This window comes from Miscanthus floridulus, chromosome 2 (genome assembly GCF_019320115.1).
Source record: "Miscanthus floridulus cultivar M001 chromosome 2, ASM1932011v1, whole genome shotgun sequence".
NCBI classification, from domain to species: Eukaryota; Viridiplantae; Streptophyta; class Magnoliopsida; order Poales; family Poaceae; genus Miscanthus; species Miscanthus floridulus.
Window position 1 is genome coordinate 171,654,950 of NC_089581.1, and position 27,412 is coordinate 171,682,361.

The 27,412-nt window shown below is 46.6% G+C and overlaps 4 protein-coding genes across 5 annotated transcripts; 2 read left to right on the forward strand and 2 right to left on the reverse strand.

Annotated features, from left to right (window-relative positions):
* The first annotated feature begins 825 nt into the window (after positions 1-825).
* LOC136540669 (protein PIR-like) lies at positions 826-17,547 on the forward strand. The gene is made up of 4 exons (XM_066532676.1): positions 826-1,025; positions 14,987-15,159; positions 15,589-15,810; positions 17,212-17,547. The coding sequence occupies exons 1-4, from the start codon at positions 845-847 to the stop codon at positions 17,404-17,406; spliced, it is 771 nt and encodes a 256-aa protein (XP_066388773.1). The 5' UTR covers positions 826-844; the 3' UTR covers positions 17,407-17,547.
* LOC136513658 (uncharacterized) lies at positions 10,979-11,721 on the reverse strand. Its single transcript, XM_066507624.1, has 2 exons — positions 11,115-11,721; positions 10,979-10,995 (listed from the first exon to the last, which is right to left on the reverse strand). The coding sequence occupies exons 1-2, from the start codon at positions 11,719-11,721 to the stop codon at positions 10,979-10,981; spliced, it is 624 nt and encodes a 207-aa protein (XP_066363721.1).
* A 1,003-nt stretch (positions 17,548-18,550) lies between the features above and the next one.
* Positions 18,551-19,718, forward strand: LOC136540670 (dirigent protein 16-like). Its single transcript, XM_066532677.1, has one exon. It carries the CDS (start codon positions 18,714-18,716, stop codon positions 19,536-19,538), a length of 825 nt encoding a protein of 274 aa, XP_066388774.1. The 5' UTR covers positions 18,551-18,713; the 3' UTR covers positions 19,539-19,718.
* Positions 19,719-21,353: 1,635 nt separating this feature from the next.
* Positions 21,354-27,006, reverse strand: LOC136540672 (uncharacterized). Of its 2 annotated transcripts, XM_066532678.1 has the most exons (7): positions 26,712-27,006; positions 26,159-26,252; positions 25,612-25,747; positions 25,383-25,481; positions 24,646-24,789; positions 22,486-24,095; positions 21,354-22,404 (listed from the first exon to the last, which is right to left on the reverse strand). In XM_066532678.1, the coding sequence occupies exons 3-7, from the start codon at positions 25,735-25,737 to the stop codon at positions 21,516-21,518; spliced, it is 2,868 nt and encodes a 955-aa protein (XP_066388775.1). In that variant the 5' UTR covers positions 25,738-25,747; positions 26,159-26,252; positions 26,712-27,006; the 3' UTR covers positions 21,354-21,515. The 2 variants fall into 2 exon arrangements, with proteins under 2 accessions (XP_066388775.1, XP_066388776.1); XM_066532679.1 differs by lacking the exons at positions 26,159-26,252; positions 26,712-27,006 and having other exon boundaries at positions 24,646-24,803; positions 25,612-25,633.
* Between the last annotated feature and the right edge of the window lie 406 nt (positions 27,007-27,412).

Here is a 27,412-nt window from a genome sequence, read left to right on the forward strand (position 1 = left end):
CTTCCTTTCAGTGCTCGAACTGTTGCACATGCTAATGCTCTTTCTCCATTCTGCACTTTTATGATGTTCTGTGTAAATAACATAGGAAAAAAGTCGAAATTACTGCAACCTCTTACTGCCCCCCCCCCCCCCCCCCCCCCAAAAAAAAAAACAAGTTTGGATAACCCCCTAAATTAACATTTGGTTGATTTGCTCCCCTCAACTATTTTTGTTGATCCAATTTACCTAAATTAACAATTGGTTCGATTTACTCCCCTAAATTAACATGTACAAGTTTGAGTTTTAATTTCAAATTTTGTGAAGTGGTAGCAGACATCATAACTTTTAAAAAAAATACATTATGCATTTTTCATCATTATGTTTCATACAATTTTGTATTTCTAGTGTTAATTTATATTTAGATGGCCTAACCTGTCAAAATAATGATAGAAATGTATGATGCATTTTAAACATAATTTATGGTGGCAGCTATCACCTCACAAAATTTGAAATTCAAAATCAACTTGGACGTGCAGAAACCAAAAAAAAAAAAAAAATCTTCTGTAAATTGGACCCACTGAAATGTTACTACATTAGTTTAGGGGGTTATCTGGACATAGGCCAAACTTAGGTGTAGTAATTTGGACCAGGCCAATGACATATGTATTGTTGACCTTGGTTTGTATACTTCGTGTATACTTGAGCTTCATACTTTCTGTCATGGATTTTTCCCCCTTGACTGTCACATTTTTCTGCCTTTCTCATATTGTACTATTATAATCTATTATGATGTATAGGATCTTTATTTACCTTATTGACATGTATGGTTTTTCTCCAACAGAGACAAATCGACACTACACAGTTCATGCAGTCAGCTCCGTGGCTAGGACTGGTTCCAGGAAATGATGGGCAAGTGAAGCATGCCTACTCTGATAATACTCCATTTACCACACTTTTAAATGCTGCCACCAATGCTGTGACATCAAGCCCTGCATGCCCAAATCCATCTACGTTTCTTGTCATGTCAAAGCAAGCTGAAGCTGCCAGTAAGTCCATATAAAACTTACTGGGCCATGTTCTCTAGTGATATTTGTGATATTTGCATGCAGATCAATTTTCTCAAGGAAAAAATGAAATTATTTGTGGATTCTTGCCTTCCAGATTGTAGACTGGGCACGGAATCACTGCCTGTAATGTGGGGGGAAATGGTGTTACCTTTGATGAAACCAATTATGCTTAGTTAGGCCTTACCTGGAAATAGATAATAAAAAAAAAACTCGACCTGCGGGGGGTTATGACGGCCCCCGGGTTTTCTTACTAAGAAGATCTTCTCACACAGATCGAGAAAACTGTAGGGTTATGAGGATGCTACGCTAGCCGGAAAACAAAAATTCGACCTCATAAACCAGGATCTGCTATTAGTTATAGATCACGGGATTACCACTAGACGCGCAGGTGCAGCGGAAGCGACTCGATGTAGTCGAACGCGTCGTAGCAGTGTCGTGCAGTTGCAAGGTCGTCCGTACGTCCGTCCCCTTCGTGCGGTTCGTCCTTGTGCTCCAGATGCAGCACCTCCGAGGTATCCACACGTACAGGGAGTAAGCGTCGCGCCTCCGGACTGCTAGGTCCGCGAGAAGCAGCAGGCACGGGCGTAGGATGGGCGGCGGCTGCTGCCAAAAAGGCGTGGATACCTAGCCCCGTTGCCCACCCCACTTATTTATAGGCGTCCCTAATGAGCTCCCGAGTTGGAGGCCCATTAGTAACCCTAAGTCTTGTCTAACTCGAATCCAATCCGAATTAGGCTTCCAGCCCCTTAAGCGTGCGACCCTATGGATTCACGCACACATAGACATGGCCCGAGTACTCCTACTCGGCCATTAGTTGATAGTGGCCTCTAGCAAGGCATGTCAACTCCTATGCATATGCAAAGATCGTATCAGACGAACCACCATAAAACCACATACTTGTTATTCTCTTGCCTCACGATATTTGGTCCAACTCATAAGTTAACACTTAACCCAAGCACGGCCATGCATTTCTTGATCTAATCATTAGAGTGATCCAGTGATATCTCTCTCATATAGAGAGGGGCAAATTCCTTCTTGATTGTCTATGTCTTATAGCATGTTTTCCGACAAACCCAAAAAACCACCTTTATAACTACCCTGTTACGGAGTAGCGTTTGATAGTCCCTGAGTAGGTCGTTTTACATCTTGAATACATACAGCAATCTCAGATCTAAGGACATAACGTACATGATGTAAATAGAGATAATAACAACATCTCACGTTGGGTAAGTTTAGCCCCATGTCATACATGTGCCCACATTATTAGTTTGACATCTCCATGTCTATGACTTGTGAAACATAGTCATCAACTAATAATGTGTTGATCCATTATTCATGTGTGTCCTCACACGAACTCTGACCTGGGACAACATTAGAATAACCATAAAAGTAAAAGAGTTTCACAAACAATTCACATAATTGCTAATCGATACAGATTGTCTTTAATGGAAATTCAATGAACTCATATGTTAGAATTATGTGCTCCTTTACTGTAATCACCTAGCTATCTGTGCAGGCGCCAGCTATACTGGCCCTTTCACACTGCTGGCCACTTGGGCCATCCCCCCTCTCTCCTATATAAGTGTAATCCCTTCTGTAATCCATCATCAAGGAATATACAAAGCCTAATGGCCTTTGTCTAATATGGTATCAGACTAATCGTATCCCCTGCTTCCGCTACTCTCTGCTGCCCCGCCCAGCCCCGACCCGCGCGCGCGCCTCTCCGGCTGCCGCGCTCTGGCTGCTGCGCCCGCCCCAACGGCCGCCGCGCGCCCTCCTCCGGCCGCCGCGCGTACCCCGCCGGTTCCCCTACCCATGGCTGCTCTTTCCTCCGGCGGCGATTCCGGCTCCGGTGCCTCAGCTGCTGCCCTGCCGGCCGGGTCGAACCAAGCTCCGCGACGATGGCTCGAGGCGCTCGCCCCGCCAAGGCTCTGGAAGTTGAGGCCCGCCTCCATGCGCGACTCCAACCAGGCGCGCAGCGCCCAACTAAAGGAGGAGGCGGACCTCCTCAAGTCCGCCGCCGCCTCGCCCAGGAGCGGGTCCGCGCTTCTTGCCCTGCCGAAGCCCATCGACTTGGAGCGCGAGCAGGCTGACCTGCTGGAACAGCAGGCCGCGGCCCTCCGCGCGCGGCTCCACCCCGAGCATCACCCGCGACGACGACTCGGAGGGCGACGCCGACTCCATTGCCACGGAGACTACAGCTGTCGCCCATCTTCATAGCCAGGCGGCCGCTGTGCAGGAACATCAAGAACCTCATTCCTATTGTTCTCGATCTGCAAGCCTCAAACTACTCCAAATGGCGCGGTTTCATCCTGCTCATTCCTCGGCCGGTTTGCCCTGAAGGACCACGTCCTCAGCGACGCCATCCACCTCCACGATGCGGCATGGTCCCGCATGGACTGTGTTGTCGTCTCATGGATCTTCAACACCATCGCCCCTAACCTCCTCGACGTCGTCCACGAGCGTGACGGCATCACTGCTCGGGCGGCGTGGCTCGGCCTCGAGCAGCAATTCTTCAACAACCGTGAATCACGCGCCATGCTCCTCGACGCCGAGTTCCGCACTCTCTGCCAGGGTGCTCTATCTGTGGATGAATACTGTCGCAAGATGAAGCACATGGCGGACGCGCTCGCCGACCTTGGCGAACCCATCCTGGATCGGACCCTGGTGTTGAATGTGCTACGCGGCCTCAACGAACGTTTCCAGTTCATGTCGCAGCTCGTCACGCGGCAGAAGCCCTTCCCATCCTTCGCCGACGTCCGTGCTGACCTGAGGCTGGCCGAACTCAACATGGCGTCACCTTCAGCTCCGCCCTCGGCCCTCGTCACCGCGCCGTCCAGCAAGCCGCCTGCTCCGTCCCCTGCTCCTCAGCGCCCTCCACAGCCTGCCTGGGGACAGCAGCTCGGCCACACCCCTTCTCCTTCACGCCATCCTCAGGCTGCTGGGGGCCAGCAGTCCAGCAACGGCAATAACCGCGGACGACGTCGCCGCGGTGGACGCGGCCACGGCGGCGCCCAAGCCGGCACTCAAGCCGGCCCACCAAATGGCCAACAGTGGCCATCCTTCTTCAACCCATGGACCGGGTCCATCCAGATGTGGCCCGGGTCCAACCCAGGCGGCTCTCGCGGTCCACCGCCACAGCAAGCTCTCATGGCCGGGGTGCCCCCGGGTTACTTCGCTCCTCCGCCGGTCCCCGGGGCATACTACCAGGCGCCCCAGCAGGCGCCCACCTCGCCATCGCCCTGGACTACTGAGGGTCTCGCCAACGCTTTCAGCACCGTCACCCTCACTCCACCGTCAAGCACCTCGGATTGGGTCTTCGACTCGGGTGCTTCCTCTCACATAGCCGGCACTCCTGGTATGGTCACCATGTCACCAACCTCCTCCTTTCCTTCTTCAATTATTGTGGGAAATGGCGCCACTCTTCCGGTTGTTGGCACTGGCTACTCAACCCTCCCTGGCCCATTTCGCCTCAACAATGTTCTCATTGCCCCTGACATTATTAGAAATCTCTTGTCAATTCGGCAATTCACCACTGATAATCTTGTTTCTGTCGAGTTTGACCCTCTTGGTGTTTCTGTGAAGGATCTTCGTACCAGGAACCTCCTCCTTCGCTGTGACAGCTCGGGACCCCCTTTACACCTTGCAGCTCCCGACATCCCCATCCGGTTCCTGCGCTCTCGTGGCCACTCCCTCCTCCACTACTTGGCATTATCGGCTCGGTCATCCCGGGAAGGCTACTCTTCAGACTCTTGCCAAGGTCGTCCTCCATCATCTGCAGCAAGCCCGACGATGACACTCTCTGCCATGCTTGCCAGCTTGGGCGTCATGTCCGCTTGCCTTTTAACAATTCCTTGTCTCGTGCAACTAAAAATTTCGACTTGATACATTGTGATTTGTGGACTTCCCCAATCATCAGTGTATCCGGTTTCAAATATTATCTAGTCATTCTTGATGATTGCTCGCATTTTGTTTGGACTTTCCCTCTTAAACTAAAGTCTGACACCTTTAATGCTCTCTCCAATTTTTTCGCCTATGTGCTCACTCAGTTTGGTTGCACCATCAAGACCGTGCAGTGTGACAACGGGCGTGAGTTTGACAACTCCGCGTCACGCACTTTCTTTTCTGCCAAAGGTGTCCTCCTTCACATGTCATGCCCCTACACCTCGCAGCAAAATGGCAAAGCCGAGCGCATGCTTCGCACCGTCAACAACGTCACCCCGCACCTTGCTCTTCCAAGCATCCATGCCCCCCTCTTACTGGGCTGATGCCCTTGCCACCGCCACTCTCCTCATCAATCGCCTCCCAACCAAGACCCTGAACATGAGCACTCCCTTCTTTGCCCTCCATGGCACTCTCCCCTCCTACCATGACCTTCGAGTTTTCGGGTGCACCTGCTACCCCAACCTCACCGCCACCACTCCTCACAAGCTCGCTCCACGTTCTTCTTTGTGCGTCTTCCTTGGCTATTCTCCTGACCACAAGGGGTATAGGTGCCTTGACCTCGCCACACGTCGCGTCATCATCTCACGCCACGTTGTCTTCGACGAGACAACGTTCCCTTTTTCCCTCCGTCGACCTTCGCCACCCACACACGAGCTTGATTTTCTAACTAACGACGATTCATCGTCAGTTTTACTTCCACCTACAGGTACACCGTGGGCTGCTGGCCCTCTGCCCGCCCGTGTGCTCTCCCAGCCAGTGCCCATGGGCGCACCAGCCCTCCGGCAGTCTCCGCCGGGCTTCGTGCCCCGGCCGCCGGGCTCCTCTCCAGCTCGACCTGTACAGGCGCCCATAGCGCCCTCTGTACATGCGCCCATTTCGTCGGCGCCCTCTGCTCCGGTGCCCACGGGTTCTTCTGTACAGGCGCCCGTGGTGGCACCCCCTGTACAACTACCTCCGGCATCCTCCTTCACCAAACCACCGGTCATTCATGTCTACACCCGGCGTCCACCCGCCCCCAGCTCGCCACCTGCGTCCCCTGTTGGACCACCTCCTCGACGCTCCAACATGATTCCTTCACCGCCGCGCTTCGTCAAGGGTGACCACCCTCTTCCAACAGGAGCTGTCCCCATCCCGCCAGTCGCCAACACTCATGGCATGGCGACCCGCGGGAAGTCCGGTTACCGACAGCCGCGCCTCGCGCTGCACACTGAGGCCCTGTCACCTCTACCATGCTCCTGTCGTGACGCCCTCGCCGACCCACACTGGCGTCGGGCCATGGAAGAGGAGTATGCTGCCCTACAGGACAACAACACCTGGGATCTCGTTCCCCGTCCTGCCAAGGCAAATGTGGTCACCGGCAAATGGATCTTCAAGCATAAGTTTCATGCCGATGGTTCCCTGGACAGATACAAGGCTCGTTGGGTGCTTCGCGGGTTCACCCAACGCCTCGGCGTTGATTACGACGAGACATTCAGCCCAGTCGTCAAGCCTGCTACCGTCCGGACTGTCCTCACCTTGGCTCACTCCCGGGATTGGCCGATTCATCAACTTGATGTGAAAAATGCTTTCCTCCACGGGACCCTGTCAGAAACAGTCTTCTGCTCACAACCCACTGGTTTTGATGATCCTGCACTTCCTGGTCATGTATGCAAGCTCAACAGATCCCTCTATGGACTAAAACAGGCTCCACGGGCATGGTACAGCCGGTTTGCCTCCTTCCTGCTTTCTTTGGGTTTTAGTGAAGCAAAGTCCGATACATCCCTCTTCATACTTCGCCGTGGCACCGAGACAGTCTACTTGCTTCTCTATGTCGACGACATCGTCCTCACTTGCCTCCTCCGAGCAGCTCCTGCATTGCCTGATTGCAGCACTCAAGAACGAGTTTGCCATGAAGGACCTTGGCCCCCTTCATCATTTCCTCGGTGTGGCAGTTCAGCGCCACAAGGATCACCTCACTCTGTCACAGCGTCAGTACATCCTGGACATTCTTGCTCGACATGGGATGAGCGACTGCAAGCCTTGCTCCACTCCTGTCGACACCTGTGCCAAAGTTCCTGCAGATGCCGGTCTTCCTGTTGCTGATCCCACTGCCTACCGCAGCCTTGCAGGTGCACTCCAGTACCTGACATTTACTCGACCCGACATTGCGTATGCGGTCCAGCAAATCTGCCTTCACATGCATGATCCCCGGGAAGTTCACCTTGTGGCTGCCAAGCGGATCCTTCGGTGCCTTCAGGGCACCCTCAGCTTCGGTCTGATTATTCCTCGGTCTACTCCAACGCAACTTGTTGTGTATACTGATGCGGATTGGGCCGGCTGCCCTGACACTCGACGCTCCACCTCCGGCTATGCGGTCTTCCTCGGGGGCAGTCTCATCTCCTGGTCCTCCAAGCGGCAGCCCACTGTCTCTCGGTCAAGTGCCGAAGCTGAGTATCGGGCTGTTGCCAACGGCGTTGCCGAAGCATCCTGGCTGCAGCAACTTCTACAGGAACTGCACCACCCTTTACAGACTGCCTCTCTCGTCTACTGCGACAACGTTAGCGCCGTCTACCTCTCCTCCAACCCCATTCAACATCAACGCACCAAGCACGTGGAAATCGACCTCCATTTCGTCCGAGAACGCGTTGCTATTGGTGCTGTTCGTGTGCTTCACGTTCCCACCACCTCACAGTTCGCAGATGTCTTCACCAAAGGGCTTCCGTCTTCTGTGTTCATGGACTTTCGCTCCAATCTGAACGTTCGCTCCACCGACGTTCCGACTGCGGGGGGGGGGGGGGTGTTAGAATTATGTGCTCCTTTACTGTAATCACCTAGCTATCTGTGCAGGCGCCAGCTATACTGGCCCTTTCACACTGCTGGCCACTTGGGCCATCCCCCCTCTCTCCTATATAAGTGTAATCCCTTCTGTAATCCATCATCAAGGAATATGCAAAGCCTAATGGCCTTTGTCTAATATCATAATATATCATGGATACAAGGCAATATAATTATCTCTATGATTATCTCTAGGGCATACTCCCAACAATCTCCCACTTGCACTAGAGTTAATCTCGAAGATATCTAATACCCATAGTTCTCATGTGCGCCTCATGCTTAGGCTGTGGAAGAGCCTTTGTCAAAGGATCTGCAACATTCAAATCTGTGTGTATCTTGCACATCTTGATCTCATCTCGTCTAACGAACTCTTCGCAGTACATGTTTGTTCTTTTGGTGATTCCTTGGTTCCTTAGCCTGCGCAATTGCCCCATTGTTGTCACAATATAGATTCAATGGGCTGGACGCATTTGGAAACACACCAAGTTCAATGAGGAACCTCCTCATCCAAACACCTTCCTTCGCAGCTCCAGAAGCTGCAATGTACTCGGCCTCTGCTGTAGAATCGGTCATCGTCTTCTGTTTGGAACTTTTCCAACTTACAGCACCACAATTTATTGTGAACACAAAACCTAATTGAGAATGTGAATCATCCGTGTCAGTTTGGAAGCTAGCATCGGTGTAACCATTTACAACGAGCTCCTCCTCACCTCCATAGATTAGGAACACATCTTTAGTCCTTCTCAAGTATTTAAGAATGTTTTTAACAAGTGTCCAGTGACTCTCTCCTGGATCAGCTTGGTACCTGCTCGCAACACTTAGAGCATATGAGACATCTGGGCGAGTACATATCATGGCGTACATGATGGAACCAACTGCCGAGGCGTATGGAACCTTACTCATGCGCTTCCGCTCATCAGCTGTCGAAGGACACTGTTTATTGCTAAAGCGCATACCATGTAACATAGGCAAGAACCCTTTCTTGGACTGTTCCATGTTGAATCGTTTCAACACCTTGTCAATATACGTATCTTGGCTTAATCCTATAAGCCTCTTCGATCTATCTCTATAGATCTTGATGCCCAAGATGTATGCTGCTTCTCCTAAATCCTTCATAGAAAAATTATTATTCAGTGAAGTCTTTACGGATTGCAACGTAGGAATGTCATTCTCAATTAATAATATGTCATCCACATACAAGATCAGAAATACAACAGCGCTCCCACTTTCCTTGTAAACACAAGGTTCTTCTTCATTCTGACGGAAGCCAAACCCTTTGACCACTTCGTCAAAATGAATGTTCCAACTCCGAGATGTTTGCTTTAACCCATACATGGATTTCTGAAGCTTGCAAATTTTTCCAGCATTGTTTGGATCAACAAAACCTTCGGGCTGTATCATATACACGTCCTCATCCAAATTTCTATTTAGAAAGGTTGTTTTACCACCATCTGCCATATCTCATAATCGAAATAAGCAGCTATTGCTAGAATGATCCGGATAGATTTAAGCATCGCTACCGGCGAGAAAGTCTCGTCGTAGTCAATTTCTTAAACTTGCCGAAAACCCTTTGCAACAAGTCGAGCTTTATAGATGTGAACGTTTCCATCCATATCCTTTTTCTTTTTATAGATCCATTTGCACTCTATGGGTCTAACCCCATCAGGCGGGTCAACCAAGTTCCAAACTTGATTGTTTCCCATGGAATCTATCTCGGATCTCATGGCACTTTGCCATTTCTTAGAATCTGGGTCCATCATTGCTTCCGCATAAGTCGCAGGTTCGTCATCGTCTAATAATAACAAATCCCCACGCAACTCACGGATTCTTGCTGACCTTCGTGGTTGTGGCGATGGTTCTATTGCCACGGGTATCTCAACTTGTTCTGCTACATTAGCATCACTCGTAGAGTCCTTTCCAACTGGCTCATCTTGAACTTCTTCAAGATACACCTTCTGTCCACTTTTCTCTCTTTCGAGAAACTCTTTCTCTAAGAAAACACCGTTCCGAGCAACAAACACTTTGCCCTCTGATCGGTTGTAGAAGTAATACCCTAAAGTTTCCTTCGGATATCCCACGAAAAAGCATTTGTCTGATTTGGGTGTTAGTTTATCTGTCATAAGTCGTTTGACATAAACTTCACAACCCCAAATTTTCAGAAAAGACAAACTGGGACTCTTACCAGTCCACATCCCATGTGGTGTCTTAACTACGGACTTAGATGGTACCCTATTCAATGTGAAAGTGGTTGTTTCTAGAGCGTATCTCCAAAATGATAACGGTAGGTCTGACTGGCTCATTATAGACCGAACCATGTCCAACAAAGTCCGATTACGTCGCTCGGACACGCCATTTCTCTGAGGCGTTCCAGGTGGCGTAAGCTGTGGAACAATTCCGTAACTCTTTAAATGATTGCTAAACTCGTGGCTCAAATATTCGCCTCCACGATCAGATCGCAAAGCCTTAATTTTCTTGCCACGTTGATTCTCTACTTCACTCTGAAACTCCTTGAACTTTTCAAATGTCTCAGACTTATGTCTCATTAAGTAGACATAGCTATATCTACTAAAGTCATCAGTGAAGGTTATGAAGTATTGGAATCCGCCTCTTGCTGTTGTACTCATTGGTCCGCACACATCAGTATGTATGAGTTCCAGCAAGTCTACCGCCCTCTCAGGAAAACCTGTGAAGGACGTCTTGGTCATCTTGCCTAGCAGGCAAGCCTCACATGTCTCGTATGATTCAAAATCAAACGAAGTTAAAAGCCCATCAGAATGGAGTCTCTTCATTCGATTCTCACTTATATGACCTAAACGACAATGCCACATATAGGTAGGACTTAACTCATTAAGCCGAGGCCTTTTAGCACTTATATTATAGACAGGAGCATCTTCAAGATTTAAAATAAATAACCCATTCACAATGGATGCAGAAGCCACAAACATGCCATTTTAGAGATCACACAACCATTGTCTTTACTCGCAAATGAATAACCATCCTTCATCAAACATGAAGGTGACACAATGTTTCGACTTAAACTAGGAACAAAATAACAATTATTCAACTCCATAATAAATCCTGACGGGAGGTGGAGTTGCATCGTCCCAACGTTCAACGTAGCAACTCTTGTATTATTGCCCACGCGGAAATCAACTTCTCCCTTTTCCACGCTTCTACTTCTTATCATTCCCTGCATCGTATTGCAAATATGAGCAACCGATCCGGTATCAAATACCCAAGAATTAATATAAGAATTAGCAAGGAAAATGTCCATAACATAAACAACAAGTGTACAAGCTGCGGGAATACCTTTACTGCCGCGATCCTTTATGAATTCCAGGTACAGCTTGCAGTTCCTCTTCCAGTGACCTTTCCCTTGACAATGAAAGCACTCAGCATCAGCAGGTGGTCTAGCCTTGGGCGCAGGTGGGTTTGGCTTAGAGATCTCATCTTTAGCCTTGCCCTTTTTCTTCTTCCAAGAATTGTCCTTAAACTTAGGCTTGTTTTGGACCGTCATCACATGGCTACTGCCATCACCTTTCTTGATATCAGCCTCTGCTGTTTTAAGCATGCCACATAATTCATTCAAGCCCTTCTCCGCCCTATGCATATGGTAGTTCGCAACGAAATTTCCATAGCTGGGCGGAAGAGACGCGAGAATAAAATCAGTAGCTAATTCAGGGCCAATTGGGAAGCCCAGCTTCTCCAACCTCAGAGTATAACCAACCATTTTGATCACATGCGGCCCAATTGTTGCGCCCTTTGCTAGCTTGGTTTCAGCAAAAACCTTTGAGACATTGAACCTTTCAGTTCTGGCTTGAGTCTGGAACATATCATTGAGCGCCACGATCATATTGTGCGCTGCATGGTTATTGTCAAACTGCAACTGCAAATCTGGTTCCATACAAGCAAGCATAAGGCAACTCACTTCAAGATCAGCATCACATGCTCTCTTATAAGCGTTTTTCTCTGCAGTAGGTGCATTATCAGCATGCTCTTCTGGTAATGGGGTGTCTAGAATTTCTTCCTTTTTCTCAGCCCTGAGAACAATTCTCAGGTTGCGGATCCAATCCGCATAGTTTGTTTCATTCAACTTATCTTTCTCAAGAATTGAACGCAAAGTAAATGGTTGATTGCTAGGCGCCATTTATCTACAACAAAAGTAATGCAAAATACTAAGACAATGTATCCAAGACAGAGTAAACAATATTAAACCTTTAATAGAATCTACTTCGACTAAAATCAATATCCCTCTCTTGAAACTTAGTGATTCAAGACCCACAACTAACAAGTCTACTAGTGAGCTTTAGCATCACCGCTAGAAGACATGGTAGATTGGTAAGCAACTCTTTGCTAATCATATCACTTATGACTCTTGTTGTTGGGTAGCATCTCTATGCTTTGGTGCCCAACTACTCATGCTCCAAGGTCCCTAACCGTTAGGATGACCTTGTCCAAGTAACCAACCCTTCTGCTGTAAGTATCCGATACGAACCTGTCTAGTTAAGGAAAACCAGTGGCACCCTAATTTCATAGACCCACCACCGATTGTACAAGACACATGACAGTGCAAGGTTTGGGGAAGCATTTTAACTTAAACATTGCCAAGGGATCGTTCTACTTCACCATCGCATGTAGACAAAAACATTATCGCACGTGAAAGTAGAACATAGTAAGAACGACATTAACACAGATATGACACGGTATAGCCCATTGTTCCTTTGGGGATCTCCATCTCCATCGAACTGTTCCTCATGATGATCTCCATCTCCATGATCCATGTATGCCATCCTTCAGTGATAAGTCCACCAAGACTAGCTATCACTAACGCAAGGCAGTAAAGAAAATTACATAGTCGCGGATATGATCATCACAGTTTGGCACGCAGGCCATTACATCAAATTGACAATATCTTTGTGGCTCCAGCCATATTGTCATACTCACGACATGCAAGCCATGAATTAATTACATACATGCATCACATACACATAAGGGCTATACCAGTCATAAATTCATGCAAAACAGAGTTAACTGATTCCGACGTCTAATCTTAAAACGCCGAAAACACCATCTTCCCGGTCGTTTTTCGCAAATCTAATTTCAGCGAAACCGCCGAAGGAGGTGAGAATCGGATGTAAAATTTTTCTCTACAATTTTCGTTTAGAGTTCGTCTCAATCCGAGGTCGTATGCAAAAGTTATGGCTCAGCACTTTTTCTTGCACCCCGGCGCTCGGCAGTAGATCCAATCTATCACAGCTGCGCATCACATGCGCTCGGCACTTGACCTAGGTTCGATTCTATCAATCTGATTGATCTCCATCTTGCCATGACTGGATTTACATGTATCACTTAACTCGGATGGCGGAATTCCGACCGGTACGAGTAGGTCGTTACAAGACCAACACAGTAAAATCACGAACTATGATCAAAGACTCATCTACAACCGCGCATATCTCCATACGCACTCATCCGAACATATAACAATGCAGTAACCTCTCTGATACCATTGTAGGGTTATGAGGATACTACGTTAGCCGGAAAACAAAAATTCGACCTCATAAATCAGGATCTACTGCTAGTTATAGATCACGGGATTACCACTAGACGCGCAGGTGCAGCGAAAGCGACTCATGTAGTCGAACGCGTCGTAGCAGTGCCGTGCAGTTGCAAGGTCGTCCGTACGTCCGCCCCCTTCGTGCGGTTCGTCCTTGTGCTCCAGATGCAGCACCACTAGACGCGCAGGTGGAGCAGAAGTGACTCGATGTAGTCGAACGCGTCGTAGCAGTGCCGTGCAGTTGCAAGGTCGTCCGTACGTTCGTCCCCTTCGTGCGGTTCGTCCTTGTGCTCCAGAGGCAGCACCTCCGAGGTATCCACACGTACAGGGAGGAAGCGTCGCGCCTCCGGACTGCTAGGTCCGCGAGGAGCAGCAGGCGCGGGCGTAGGATGGGCGGCGGCGGCTGCCAAAAAGGCGTGGATACCTAGCCCCGTTGCCCACCCCACTTATAGACGTCCCTAATGAGCTCCCGAGTTGGAGGCCCATTAGTAACCCTAAGCCTTGTCTAACTCGGATCCAATCCGAATTAGGCTTCTAGCCCCTTAAGCGTGCGACCCTATGGGTTCACGCACACATAGACATGGCCCGAGTACTCCTACTCGGTCATTAGTTGATAGTGGCCTCTAGCAAGGCATATCAACTCCCATACGTACGTAAAGATCATATCAGACGAACCACCACAAAACCACATACTTGTTATTTCCTTGCCTTACGATATTTGGTCCAACTCATAGGTTAACACTTAACCCAAGCACGGCCATGCATTTCTTGATCTAATCATTAGAGTGATCCAGTGATATCCCTCTCATATAGAGAGGGGCAAATTCCTTCTTGATTGTCTATGTCTCATAGCATGTTTCCCGACAAACCCAAAAAACCACCTTTATAACTACCCTGTTACGGAGTGGCGTTTGATAGTCCCTGAGTAGGTCGTTTCACATCTTGAATACATACAACAATCTCAAGTCTAAGGACATAACGTACATGATGTGAATAGAGATAATAACATCTCACGTTCGGTTAGTCCAGCCCTATGTCATACATGTGCCCACATTATTAGTTTGACATCTCCATGTCTATGACTTGTGAAACATAGTCATCAACTAATAATGTGCTGATCCATTATTCATGTGTGTCTTCACACGAACTCTGACCAGGGATAACATTAGAATAACCATACAAGTAATAATATATCATGGATACAAGGCAATATAACTATGATTATCTCTAGGGCATACTCCCAACAAAAACCCTCGAACCTTCGCCCCAATCCTGACGCAGGAGGTGCTGTAACCCTGTGAGAACCGGGCCAGAGCCTTCCACTGCGCTTTGGCACATGGGGACGGGCGAGGGGACTTTTTAACCTCAGCTTGAAATCCGCTCCCATGGGGAGTCGAACACAGGACCTGAGGAGTGCCGCTGGGTCACCTAACCGATTGAACTAGACGCCCTTTGGCACCTGGAAATAGATAGATCCCAGCCTAACCTTGTGATAAAACTAAAATCCAAACCAACTGGATTCGAACCCCACCGCCACCATCCTGGTCCATCCAAGAGGACTTGTGATTCCTTTTCTACTTTTTTATTTACACTATTATCAGTTTGCATAACACTAATGTTTTGACAGGTTTGCTGTACAAATCAAACCTCAACTCTGGTAGTGTGCTGGAGTATGCTCTTGCATTCACAAGTGCTGCCCTGGATAGACACTATAGCAAATGGAGCGCAACTCCAAAAACAGGTTTTATCGACATTACTACTTCAAAGGACTTCTATCGCATTTTTAGCGGTCTTCAGTATGTAAGTAAACTCCGTAAGATTTTATCTATTATGTCTTTTCAGCTACTTACTGTGTGTCCCATTAAAAACCTATTGTTAGAATTTCACATTCATTGTTATTCATTTGAATATAAATTGATTGATTGACAATTTGACATGATGAAAACATGCTATTTGAGTTGTTTTCTCTCACATCAAGGATTGGCCAATACTTTCTAACTGAACACCAAACAGTTAGGGATCTGGCTGCTGGTGGGTGTTTGGACAAGAGATTTTTAGGAAACTGAATATTTTTTATTTACACACGTCTTCTTCCGGGTTTTTTTTTTCCAGCATATGATGTAGCTTGAGCGCTATTTGTGCTTTATATTTTCCAGCTAGTGAATGTTAGACTTTTAGTACTTCTTCCTTGTCCTCGAATTAACAGATCTCTCTTTCTCACCCCTCCAGAGTTACTTAGAAGATAGCATTAACAATCCTTCAAAGAAACAGGAAATGCTGGGTGATTCTGTAGCATGGGCTGGCTGTACCATCATGTACTTACTGGGACAGCAGCAGCACTTCGAGCTTTTTGATTTCTCCTATCAATTTCTCAACGTGGCAGAAGTAGAAAGTGCAACAGTTTCACACTATCAATCTTCAGAGAGGACTAAAAGTTCAAATTTCTTGCAAGTAAGATAATTTTTCATTGTACTTATTTTGAGAGCTTCTGTTTTGCTATTACTGATGGTTTAGACCTGCTACTTTTCTGTAGCTATTAAATTTCATTTATTACGTTTTTGTTCTTTCATGAGATCATGATATAGAATCAGGGACATCCTTTGGCAAAACTAGGTGTAGTCCTAAAAGTTTCTAAAAAAAAAAACTGATGTAGGGAGAACATGTAAGTGGGTTCATCTCTTTTTGTAAGGTATTGAAAAGACAAATTAATTTTATATTTGTCTTTTTTTCATATCTTCCTAATGCTGTTGTGTTTCACCTGAAAATTTTGAATGTGTGTGGAACATGCTTTTTTATGCATGGTAGTCACTCCCTGCATTCCAAATTATAGTTCACTCTGGGTTTGTCCTAAGTCAAAACTTCTCTTACTTTGACCAAGTTTATAGAAAAATACACCAACATCTACAACATCAAATTAGTTTCATTAAATGATCACATGAAATATGTTTAGATAGGTGAAAGGGTGCGTGTCCTAGTAGTCCTAGGCCCAATGTACCTCAAGTCCTAGGTTTCACTCCCATGGGAGCGGATTTAAACTGGGGGTTGAAAACACCCATTGTTGGCTGTTCTTCTGATGAGTTATACGTGTAACCATCTGCATGGCCAGACATGACCACATGCATTTGTGTGTCCTGGACGCTCAGTGGCTCATCCCGTCATCCTGGGCAGCCGGCCTTCGGGTTGTTTCTCAACCTATGTCAATATGTGAAGCTTCTTTTTAGTTCAATGCTGTGAGGGCGGTCTTTCCTCGGCAGGTCGAGTTTTTTAAATATGTTTTGAGTGCACTTGTTTTAACATCTATAACTAAGTTAATATATTTTCTAAAACTTGGTCAAAGTAAGAGAAGTTTAACTTTTTTTTCGACAAGAGAAGTTTAACTTAGGACAAACCTAAAGTGAACGGTAATTTTGAATGGAGGGAGTATTTTGGAATGTGTTATGTACTTCACTCTTGTTCCACCTGAAGCTATGTAGTTTACACCTCACGGTCCGGTTTATAAGTAGCACACGTATATAAGATTCAAACTTTACAATCTTTGACTAATTTTGACCAACAATTTTTAACTACTTTAATACTAACTTGATTTGTAATCAAATGTACTATCCAATAGCCATAAGTTTATAATCACAAACAATATATATTGAATAAATAAATGGTTAAAGTGTAGCTCGAGAGACCATGCCATGTCAAATTTGGACTTGTAAACTAGACTGGAGGGAGTAGGTAAGTCGTCTTATCACATTACTACTTTATCTTCCAGGTTTTTATGCCTGGTCTGAAATAGTAACTTTATTAGATGCTTCATTTTTTTATTTGGAAATTCATTGCTCCATGTATGATGTCTTTGGAAAGGGCTACGAGGGCATCCTTGAAGCGATGAGGAAGGCTAGGAGGCTCAATAACCATGTTTTCTCGATGTTGAGGGCACGATGTCCCCTTGAGGACAAGGTTGCATGTGCGATCAAGCCAAGTGGGGCACCGCTTCACCGGATGAAGTTTATAAGCACCGTTTCTGCATTTGAGACATTGCCACAAAGAGCCACCTAACCAAGCAGATGTGCAGAATGTACTCTTGTATGTGGGGTTATATGTTATGTTGTAAGGTACATGTAAATTATGTAGTTTTTATCATCAACGGCGAATCCTGGACTTGAATAAAAGAATGTGCTTGCTTGCTGTATATCAAAATTAGGCTCTTTGTTCTCAAGAAAAGTTAAGTTGATCTCAAGAAAAGTTGACCTGAGTTCGCGAGTTTAACTATCAATTTTGAGATTTTACCTCACTGAACCAAAAATTTACAAAGTTGGAGAGTTGAGCCAAAAGAATCATGCATGCTAGTTAACTGTTATTGTCAATTTGTGATATGTGTATTTCTCAATCTGCTCTCAAATATATTTAATGTATGACATCAGATTAGCTTAACAAATTGTGTTATCTGAGAGCTCACTTAGACGTGCATGTCTTTATTAACCACTCACCTATCTTGCTCAGTATCTCGTTGCAACATGCTTTACTAAATCAGTTGATCAAGCACATGCTGCCTCTTTACTGCCAAAAATTTAGCAGAATAATGCCGATATCTTTTACAAACACAACAGATATGGCTGGCTCACTGTCTTGTTGCGTGCATTTGACTGATGTAGGTCAGGTCATGTCAAGATTTCCCTTGCGCGAAACTATATATCTGTAACTATGCATCCTCATCTGGATTGGCAGCCATCAGTCACAACGGCCTTTTAAGGTGAGCGATTGGTATGGATTCTCCAAATTGTTTCTCTATAGAAACATGAGAATTTCTACCAAGCAAAACTTTGTTTCTAGAGAGAAATGAAAGAATTCCTACCAAGCAGAAATTGTTTGTTGAGAGAGGGGGGGAGTCCCTATTAAACAGCTTCAGACTTTCCAGTCGTCCGGGCAAAGCGTCCCGGGAACGGTCACCGACAAGTGAGTTCTGGGTCAAGTCAAGCTTCAGCATTCAGCGTTAAATCAAGACACTGGGATCCGCATGTGTTTCGCAGCTTTTGTGTTCAAGTGTTTCTTTCTTTGAGTCTTTGAGATGAGACCAGCTAATATTTCATATTTCAGGCTCGTTGGTTCAGGTAGACCCACTTCAGTTCCTCACGGCTCAACTGCTTCACTCTTCCTCTAGACGTCCTTGGTCAGAACACACATGACACAACTACTGCACTCATTCATTCCTTGAGATGCATACTTGCATGCAAACATTCTTCAATGTACCATATAAAACCCTTGTCTCGCCAATCGTTTAACCACCCAGAACCAGAAACACAAAGAAAATATACGCAGCTGATCGAGCTCCAGAAACGAGCACACCCAACCAACCAAAACCCAAGATGTCGAGCTTCTTCCCATTTCTAGCCGTTCTTCTCATCGTCACGCTCCACGCCTCCGCCATCCATGCGCAGATACCTGCCTCGGCAACGACCGGCGCCGCGGTGGCCGCGACAAACCCGCAGCCAGGAGGCAGTGGCGGCGGCGCAGTAGGCGCGGGCGGGCCGGACGCGCCTCTGGAGCTTTACATGCACGACATCCTGGGCGGGTCGAGCCCGACGGCGCGTCCCATCACCGGCTTGCTGGGCAATATCTACAACGGCCAGGTCCCGTTCGCGCGCCCAATAGGCTTCCGCGCGCCCAGGAACGGCGTGGCGATCCCCAACGCCAACGGGCAGGTGCCCACGTACAACGGCAACACCGGCATCCCGCTGGATACCGGCCTGTCCGGGGCCGGGTTCCTGCAGCCAGGGAACGGCGCCGGAGGCGCGGCGGCGGCGCCGGCGCAGGTGCAGCTGGGTCCCGACGGCCTCAGCCTCGGGTTCGGCACCATCACGGTCATCGACGACGTGCTGACGGGCGGGCCCGACCTCGGCGCGCAGCCGCTCGGGCGCGCGCAGGGAGTGTACGTGGCGAGCTCCGCCGACGGGTCGTCGCAGATGATGGCGTTCACGGCCATGATGGAGGGCGGCGAGTACGGCGACACGATCAACTTCTTTGGGGTGTACAGGGTGGGCACGCCGCTGTGCCGGCTGTCCATCACCGGTGGCACCGGCAAGTTCAAGGGCGCCTGCGGTTTCGCCGAGGTGCGCCCGCTCATCGCCTCCGGTCAGCACGTCACCGACGGCGCAGAGACGCTGCTGAGGATCACCGTCCACCTCGCTTAAGTAGTAACTCATCTAAAGTAGGCCAGCGCTTGTCGGCTGTCGACTGTCATGGCTGCACTGCAGTCGAACCTGTGCTGGTTGTTTCGGACGTGTTGAGGTCGTCGCCTCGTCGGTGCGTGCATGCATGTAGTGTTTGTGTCGGGTGGATCACGATGCTGTAACTGCAAAAATTGTATTCCCCTCGTCTGCAGGGTGTACCACCAATTGTTAAATTAATTAAAGCAGTATAAGATGTTGTGTGGTTTATACAAAAGATATATCGGAAATATTGTGCTGCTACCGTGGGTAGCTACGCACCCGGCCGGCGGATGCCTATAATCCGTACTTTTCAGTTTATTTTTTTAGCTGGGACAGTGTTTTTCTCTCACAATAAATCAGCCGAAACAGTGTTTCAGCTTGTTTTTTCAGCGAAGCGAATAGGGCCTATATATACACGGACTTGCTAGCATCCGGTGGTTTGATCCGGACCCTAGCGTTCGGACGCTGCCTGCATAGTGAACGAGCGTCTAACGCGTCAGGCTTGCGAGGGAGAGTAGTGGTCTCGTGCCGTCCTAGACGTCATTCGCTCCGCCGGTCGCTTCCCATGCGTATCCTATGTGCAACATCCGATCTACCTTTAAAACATCCAAATGTAATAGTTACAACATACAAAAGAAGACAGATAAAACACTTGAAACAAGCATCTGAAACACTTACAAAAATGCATGCAAAAACATTTAAAACCCATTGCAAACATATGCAACATCAACATGAAACACTTGCAAAACATATGCTTGCAATATGCATGTATATGCAACATCTAGATCTACTTTTGCAACATCTAGACAAAACACTCGCAATATTCGTCTGGAACAGATGAAAATATTTGGAACATACACTTGAAACATACGTGTATAGCCATTATAATATGTGCAACATCTCGATCCATTTTTGCAACATCGATATACAACACTTGCAACATTCCTCGAAAACATATGAAACACTTGAAACATACTATTACAACATGCGCTTTCATCGTAGCATCTGCTTGCTGCTTGGACAAGCTCGTCAATGCGGAGCTCGACGCCGGCTTGAAGCTCAAAGCCGCGGAGTGTCGCGAAGGTCGCCAGTGTAGAGCTCATCAGCGACATAGACCTCGGTAGGGGCAGGCGAATGGAGCACGGCCACGATGGGAGGCGCGAGTCCAGGAGCGAGCTAACGAGCGCCTAGTGCGTCGGGCTCGCCGTGCGTGGCGCGGGCAGACGGCAGGGGCACGAACGGGGGCGGCGTGGGCAAGTGCGGGGTCCGTCCGTCCGGACGGACGCCCTATAAGGAGCGTTATATATCGCGGACTTGCTAGCGCACGGACGTCCGATCCGGGCGTTAGTGGTCGGACGCTGCCCATACAGGGAGCGAACGAGCGCCTAGCACGTCGGGCTCCCCGAGCGAACAAGTGCATAGCACGTCAGGCTCGCGAGGGAGCGCACCAGCAGTGGTCCCGCGACACCAGCGTTATATATCGCGAAAACCAGTGAACGTTTGGATTCTCACATCCATTTTCTTGCATTTTTGCCCCCACAAGCCAACAAGCCACAAGGCCACCGCTCGGGCGGCCACAAGTCCTCAGGCCGACGTTGCGACGAGCCTCTCGCCACAAGTCCTCAGGCCGGCGCGGAGATGACCTGAGAACCTGTACTGTTGCTCACAATCTGATGACTCTGGAGTTTACCATGTGAGAAAGCAGCTGTGTTATGATCGTGAACTGTACTAGAATAAACGCTCTTTTGCACTTTGGCCTAGATGCTCTGATGCTTGCTGCATTTGTGTAATCAAAATCATGCGGGAGGCCAAAGGAAAACTGACCCCCGTTTCCTGAGCAGTTAAATAAAGGAGCAGTAAACAAGCTGTTGTTTTTCAATCGCATTTACAACTGGGGGTTCACTTTTACAGCGCGGCTACGAATGCCATCTGAAGCCTGCACGCTTACCGTACACCATATCAGATTTCGTCGGATAAACTAGCAAATTGGGAAACTGCATCCTCAAGGCGAGACAAGTGTGCAGCAAACCTATCCCTCAGCTCAGCAAAGTCCGCTTCATCAAAGGCGCCTCGCATGACCTTGAGACCGTTCTGCAGCATCGCCATCCCTTCACAGATCCCATCTGGCATCTTCCTCTTCTTCGTGCTGGCATCCTTCACGATCGGCGCCTTCTCAGGCTCAGAGACGACTGGAATTTCACAATAAGCTTCAACCAGCTTCTTCAGCGCTCTACCCTCTGAAACCAGGAGCCGAATTTGCTCTTCAGACCATTTATCGGTGTGCAAGGCGACCTCTTTCTGAAGATAAGCTCTCAACTCCAGCATGAATCCGTTTTCATCTATGCTCGTCCCTGTGCTTGCATTGTACGAAAGGGCGGCATCTCCAGGAACAGATCTCCAGAGCTGTGTAAAGGATGTGCGGGCGGCGAAGTACCCAAATGAATCCATTGCAAGGTGAATGAGTGCCCAGTGCCGTTCCTTCAGCAGGAGATGATACAGATCACATATTGCAGAATAAAGTTCGTTAGCATCATCTTCGGTAACGTTCAAGTGACCGAGAGTTGACATAAAGGAAGCCATCGACGGTTTGCACTGAGACAGCACTGCATTTGATTTATCAGAAGTGGACAAGAACAGAGTGCGCAACTGCAGAGTCAACTGCTCCATCTCACTGAATGTGCAAAGATGCCTCGTGTTTGAGATAATAACCAACATAGAACTAATGTGCTTGGCAAGGTTATCCTTACTGCTATCTGGTGCAGTTCTATACATCTTTATGAGAGAGATGGTGAACTTAAACATAGCAGTGATGCTCTTCTCATCTACAATACTATCATCCTTTCTTACGCTGCCAAAAAAAAGTACCGAGTGTATTAGACAGCCATCATCATCAGAGTGAATAATACTGGTAGTTAGAGAATAGACTTACCAATGCTGCAATGTAGAGGCTAAAGCATGTACAGGAAGTCCTATCACACCCAAGCTAGAAGTTGGCACATTGATTACTCGATGATTCTTGGAGTAGCTCTCCAGATAGCCAGCAAAAGAGGTAAACATTTTCTTCACAGCAAGTTCCTTTGTACCATCAGACAATGAATCCAAAGGAAATCCTTCCAGCAGTAATGCCAAGTGTAAGATTGAAGACTTACCATTCAGCACACTAGTATATATTTGATCGACAGTTGCAGAAGATGCAAAGCTCAAGATGATGCACAATGAACGTGCAACTTTCCGCAAAGCACTGAGAGGTGCAAAAACATCCTCTGATGATGCAACAGTCTTTAATAGAAGGAAGACTTGATTAATTAAATTAACTGAAGTCTCAGTTTCAGCATAACGCATGAAGAAACACCATAGCTCTGTAATAATTTCCAAGCAAAGGAAATGGTGATGGAAAATGTTTTCAAGTAAGAAAGCCTCCAACTCATTCCAAGCAGCACTTGAAGCAACAGTAGAAATCATAAAAGTCTTCAATGCTTGTATGATAGAAGTATACACAGGTTGCCAAACAACTGCTGGAGAATGGTCTGCGCCATTGAAGATAGGGATTTGGAAGCCAAGGACATAGGAGTAGATGTCTTCTGATGTCAAGATATTAAGAAGAGTCTGCAGCTTTTTAGATAATGCAATGACAACCACTTCTGTCAACCATGGGGAAGCATTGAGAAAATGCAAAAACACAAGCAACTCAGCAGGTAAAAGTGCTCTATTTCTATGATCAACATCTGAATTCGTAGAGAAAATGCAATCCAATGAGGCCAAATTTATCTCTCTCTGATTAGCCTGTCCCATGTGATCTGGACTCTTAGCCTCTTCATTTTCAAAAAAATAATGTGCAAGCTGGCATTTGGATTCTGGTGTTAAGTCAGATGACTTCATAAGTGTATCTAGTAAAACAAATAAAGTAGGCTCCAGCAATTCAACAAGTGCCTCATTTGCTGCTTTCAACTGTGGCTTCTTGCTAAATAAAATGCTTGAGGATGTGATCACCAGTGCACAATTGATTATGTTTCTGTATATAGTTATTGCTTCAGATGGATATGTTGAACAAATCCTTACAGCATTTATTAAGAAAAACTTGATTGGTAGGAATGCCCTTCTGGCTTCAGTGGCACCAAGGGTTTCTAGTAACGGCGTGCACCATGTTTCAGCAGCAACTCTTAGAGATTCTACGGACAGAGATAGAAGGGTTACAATGATTTCTCTGACATTTACTTTTCCTTCAATCATCCCTTTACCGCTTTGCAGTAAGGAGACTACACCCTTCCATGATGCATTCAGCAAAGTCACCTGGCTTCCACCACTGGATGCTGCATAAGTTCCCAATCTACACATAGTCTGAATAGTGGATGATGTAATCCTGGTGACATCACTAGCAAGACCCTGGTGGTTGTGTTTCACAGTAGCATCTTCATCGGTTATACTCATTATGCAGTTGTCTACTTTTGCGGCCTCAGAGTATGCCCGACACAGCTTAGTTATTTCATCTAGAAAAACAGGTGCAGCCTTAGCGATGTCCGGAGCAGCTCCATGAATTTTCTGTGATCATATATCCATCAGAGAGATTATACAATGACATCATTTTTGCAGGACTAATATTGCACGAGTTTGAAAAGAACACCACTACCTCATATTGATATGATCAGAGTATGCTGATAAAATATATGAAGACACAAGCCTAGGATGCTCGTTTTAATGATGAATTTCCAATATTTCTTATAGCATCCCATTTGAAATTGCTAAAAGATATGCAAGTAATCTGAATATGAGCATAATATGAGAGGTAACAAATTTAATTTAATAAGCAGCGTGTCAATTTCTATAACTTTCCGTTTGATTTAACATTTAAACTACTTTCAGGAATGTGATAATAGCTATGAAAAGGTAACACATAATTACCTAATAAAATAAGGTTAAGCAAAGTCTGACTGAAATTATACACATATATGCAGCTAAGGAACTGATTAGCAAAAGGAATTAAAATGAATTATTTCTCAGTAAATTTATCTTTGACTTATACACGATATATTGCCACTGGCTTTGCCAGATGAACAAGCTAATTCTAACACTGTACAAGATAAAAGTTTACCTTGTCGTTGTCAACTATTGAGCTTTCCATAAGACTTAGCAACTCTGAGATAAAATCACCAACATTATGCACCATATCTACAGTAACAAATTTTGCCGCAGAAGGGAGGATCTTGATTGAGATATTTAGGGCCATTGAAATTATCTAGAACCAAGAAACTGCATTTCTATTAGATCTCTCTTCAGATAATCACTACCACTCTACCAGAAATGGATAAAGGATGTAACAGAATTCCATATGTTGTAACAAGAAGTATAAGAGGAGAAATTTGCCAAATTATTGCTCTAATATACTATTAACTTCCAATTTTTTTTTTGCTTATAAACACTAATTTTACCATAAAAATATCCTGTCCACGTATTCTGTTTTAACTAAATCCATGTCATAACTCATTTTTTCTGTCAGTAAATTATGTAATTCGTACTGCACAACCACAGTACAGAACATGACATTTGCTGCAAGGTTCTACCATCTGCTGTCCATATAGTGATTTTCTCTGTGACTCTCAGGGAGTCAGGGATAAAGAATCACAAACAATACAGGATATCAGTATAATATAAGATTTTACTTTATGTCATAAAACATGTGTGGATCTGTGGTCTACTCTAGGCTATAAGGTCACAATCAGGTAGAGAAAAAGGGCAGCAGAGGATACATCATTTTTTATTTGTGATAGTCCATCCATAATTAACACAAACTATTTCAGGTAGACAAAAAGGTTCATAATTTCCAATGACCTCTGGGAGTATTCTGGAGTGTTCTTCCTGTTGGACCTCTTCAGAATCATCAATAGATTCGACGGATGATAGGAGATGCTTTCCAAACCATGAGCTCGCCTATTATAGATACACCAGCAATTAATTTGCTTTCATTGGTTGAGCAAGATCGCCCACTACAGTTGGCAAACAACGTTCAAAAGAAGTTGACAAGGTCCCTAACAAATTCTATTCGAAATGCGAGCATTACCTTTGCACCAAGAGCAAGAAAGTGCCCCAGACAAGCAGCTGTATCTGTACATGAGCATTTCAGAGCAACCTGCCAAAATTGACTTGTGTAGCATGCAGTGCGATAGACCTGAACATCCAGAATCATCCCAAGATACCTAAAATGCCGTTAAGGTGATACAACCGAAGCAGAATAACAGCAAATATTCAAAGCATCAGATAGGTCCAAATCGATTAGTTAGCAGCAGCTCCAGCTGGTGAGACTTACCATCTAGTGTATATTCCTAAAAATACAGGGATGGATATATTTTTTTGGCGAGGATGGTAAAGGGATGGAAGGGCGGGCCTGGTGCAAAGCGGTAGAGTCTTACCCGCCTGTGGACCGGAAGGTCGCGGGTTCGAGTCGCGGTCTCCTCGTATTGCACAGGCGAGGGTAAGGCTTGCCACTGACACCCTTCCCCCAGACCCGCACAGAGCGGGAGCTCTCTGCACTCTCTGCACTGGGTACACCCTTTTTTATGGTATAAGGGATGAATACTAAACAATAAATGAAGGAGGGACACGGATACAATAAGACTGTCAAGTATTGGCTCAGATCATCTGCAGAATACACAAAGGACACTCTCAAGTCGGTTTGATAAGGCCAATTCTATCTTCCAGCACCTGTTACAAATCAGTGTAAAGTTAGCACGCTACATTGACTTCATGGCAGGAGCATGATATTAAACATACAATCGCGGTTTTCAGAAATAGAATCGAATAGAAATGCAATGAGCGGGAAACCTCCGAAAGCAAATGGGATATGAACATCAATATAATCGCTGATTTTAGCCCCACAACGATCGGACACAAGACCTCCAATACAAATCGGGGGAAGCTTACCAATCAGCTCGGGAAACAGTAAACCTCACTCACACAAACCCCATTGCTAACGTCTACTGATTAGCATCCAACTAACCCCCGATCTCACGAGCACGTACCCAGCCAGAGCACAGCACGCGAATACATGGCGGCCCTGAACCAAATCAAACCCTAGGGTAGGGAGAGGGGAATAACGAACGTGCACGGAACGGGACCGCGAAATCGACGCCTAGACGAGGCGCGAGGGATACGACGGCGCACCTCAGAGGATTTGACTGCCTCTAGGAGGGACTCCAGATCGCCGCCGACCTCCATTGCTCGCTCGCAGTCGCGCTGGCGGCTGGCCGCCTGGCCCCGGGGCGGCGCGGTGCTGGTTTTTGCGGCTTCCCGCCTCTTCCCTTGGCGTTCCGCGCCTCCGAGCTTCACTGAACGAGACGCGCTCTCCGTTGGGCTTGGCGTTGTGGTAGGGGCGAACAGGGCCGTGGGCTTGGCGTTGTGGTGGGGGCGGACACGGCCATGGGCTTGGCGTTCGTCTGCACTGAATATTGGGGGTCTCTTATTTTGAATGACTGCACCTCCAAAACGAAGAAGGAAGACAGTACCCATTATACATCCCTGAACAATCCTCAAAAGTCCAATTTTTCTACCTAAACTCCAAAACCAGATAAACCACCTCTCTAAACTTTTAAAACCGTTCATTTTACCTCCCTGATCCGGTTATAGGTGGTTTTCAAAGGCGGTTTTGTCTTTTTCTTTTTATTTATTTCGGCTTATTTTTGAAAAATCATAGTAAATCACAAAAAAACATAAAATGAAAATTCCAATTTTCTTGGACTTTCATGAGTATATCTACATAGTGAATATATATTATGGTATGCTTTAGTACAAGTTTTTGCTGTAGCTTTAGATCTATGCTTTTCTGTAACTAATTTAAAGCTGCAGTTTCTATGGTCTAATTGTGA

Bases quoted from the DNA above. Each gene is read 5' to 3' on its own strand.
- LOC136540669 (XM_066532676.1), top strand. From the start codon at position 845: ATGCAGTCAGCTCCGTGGCTAGGACTGGTTCCAGGAAATGATGGGCAA. The intron at 15,160-15,588 runs GTAAGTAAACTC...TCACCCCTCCAG, and splicing joins TTTTTAGCGGTCTTCAGTAT to AGTTACTTAGAAGATAGCAT. The intron at 15,811-17,211 runs GTAAGATAATTT...GTCTTTGGAAAG, and splicing joins AAAGTTCAAATTTCTTGCAA to GGCTACGAGGGCATCCTTGA.
- LOC136513658 (XM_066507624.1), bottom strand. From the start codon at position 11,721: ATGCTTGCTTGTATGGAACCAGATTTGCAGTTGCAGTTTGACAATAAC.
- LOC136540670 (XM_066532677.1), top strand. From the start codon at position 18,714: ATGTCGAGCTTCTTCCCATTTCTAGCCGTTCTTCTCATCGTCACGCTC.
- LOC136540672 (XM_066532678.1), bottom strand. From the start codon at position 25,737: ATGATTCTGGATGTTCAGGTCTATCGCACTGCATGCTACACAAGTCAA. The intron at 24,096-24,645 runs GTAAACTTTTAT...ATATGATCACAG, and splicing joins CAATAGTTGACAACGACAAG to AAAATTCATGGAGCTGCTCC. The intron at 22,405-22,485 runs GTAAGTCTATTC...TTTTTTTGGCAG, and splicing joins GCCTCTACATTGCAGCATTG to CGTAAGAAAGGATGATAGTA.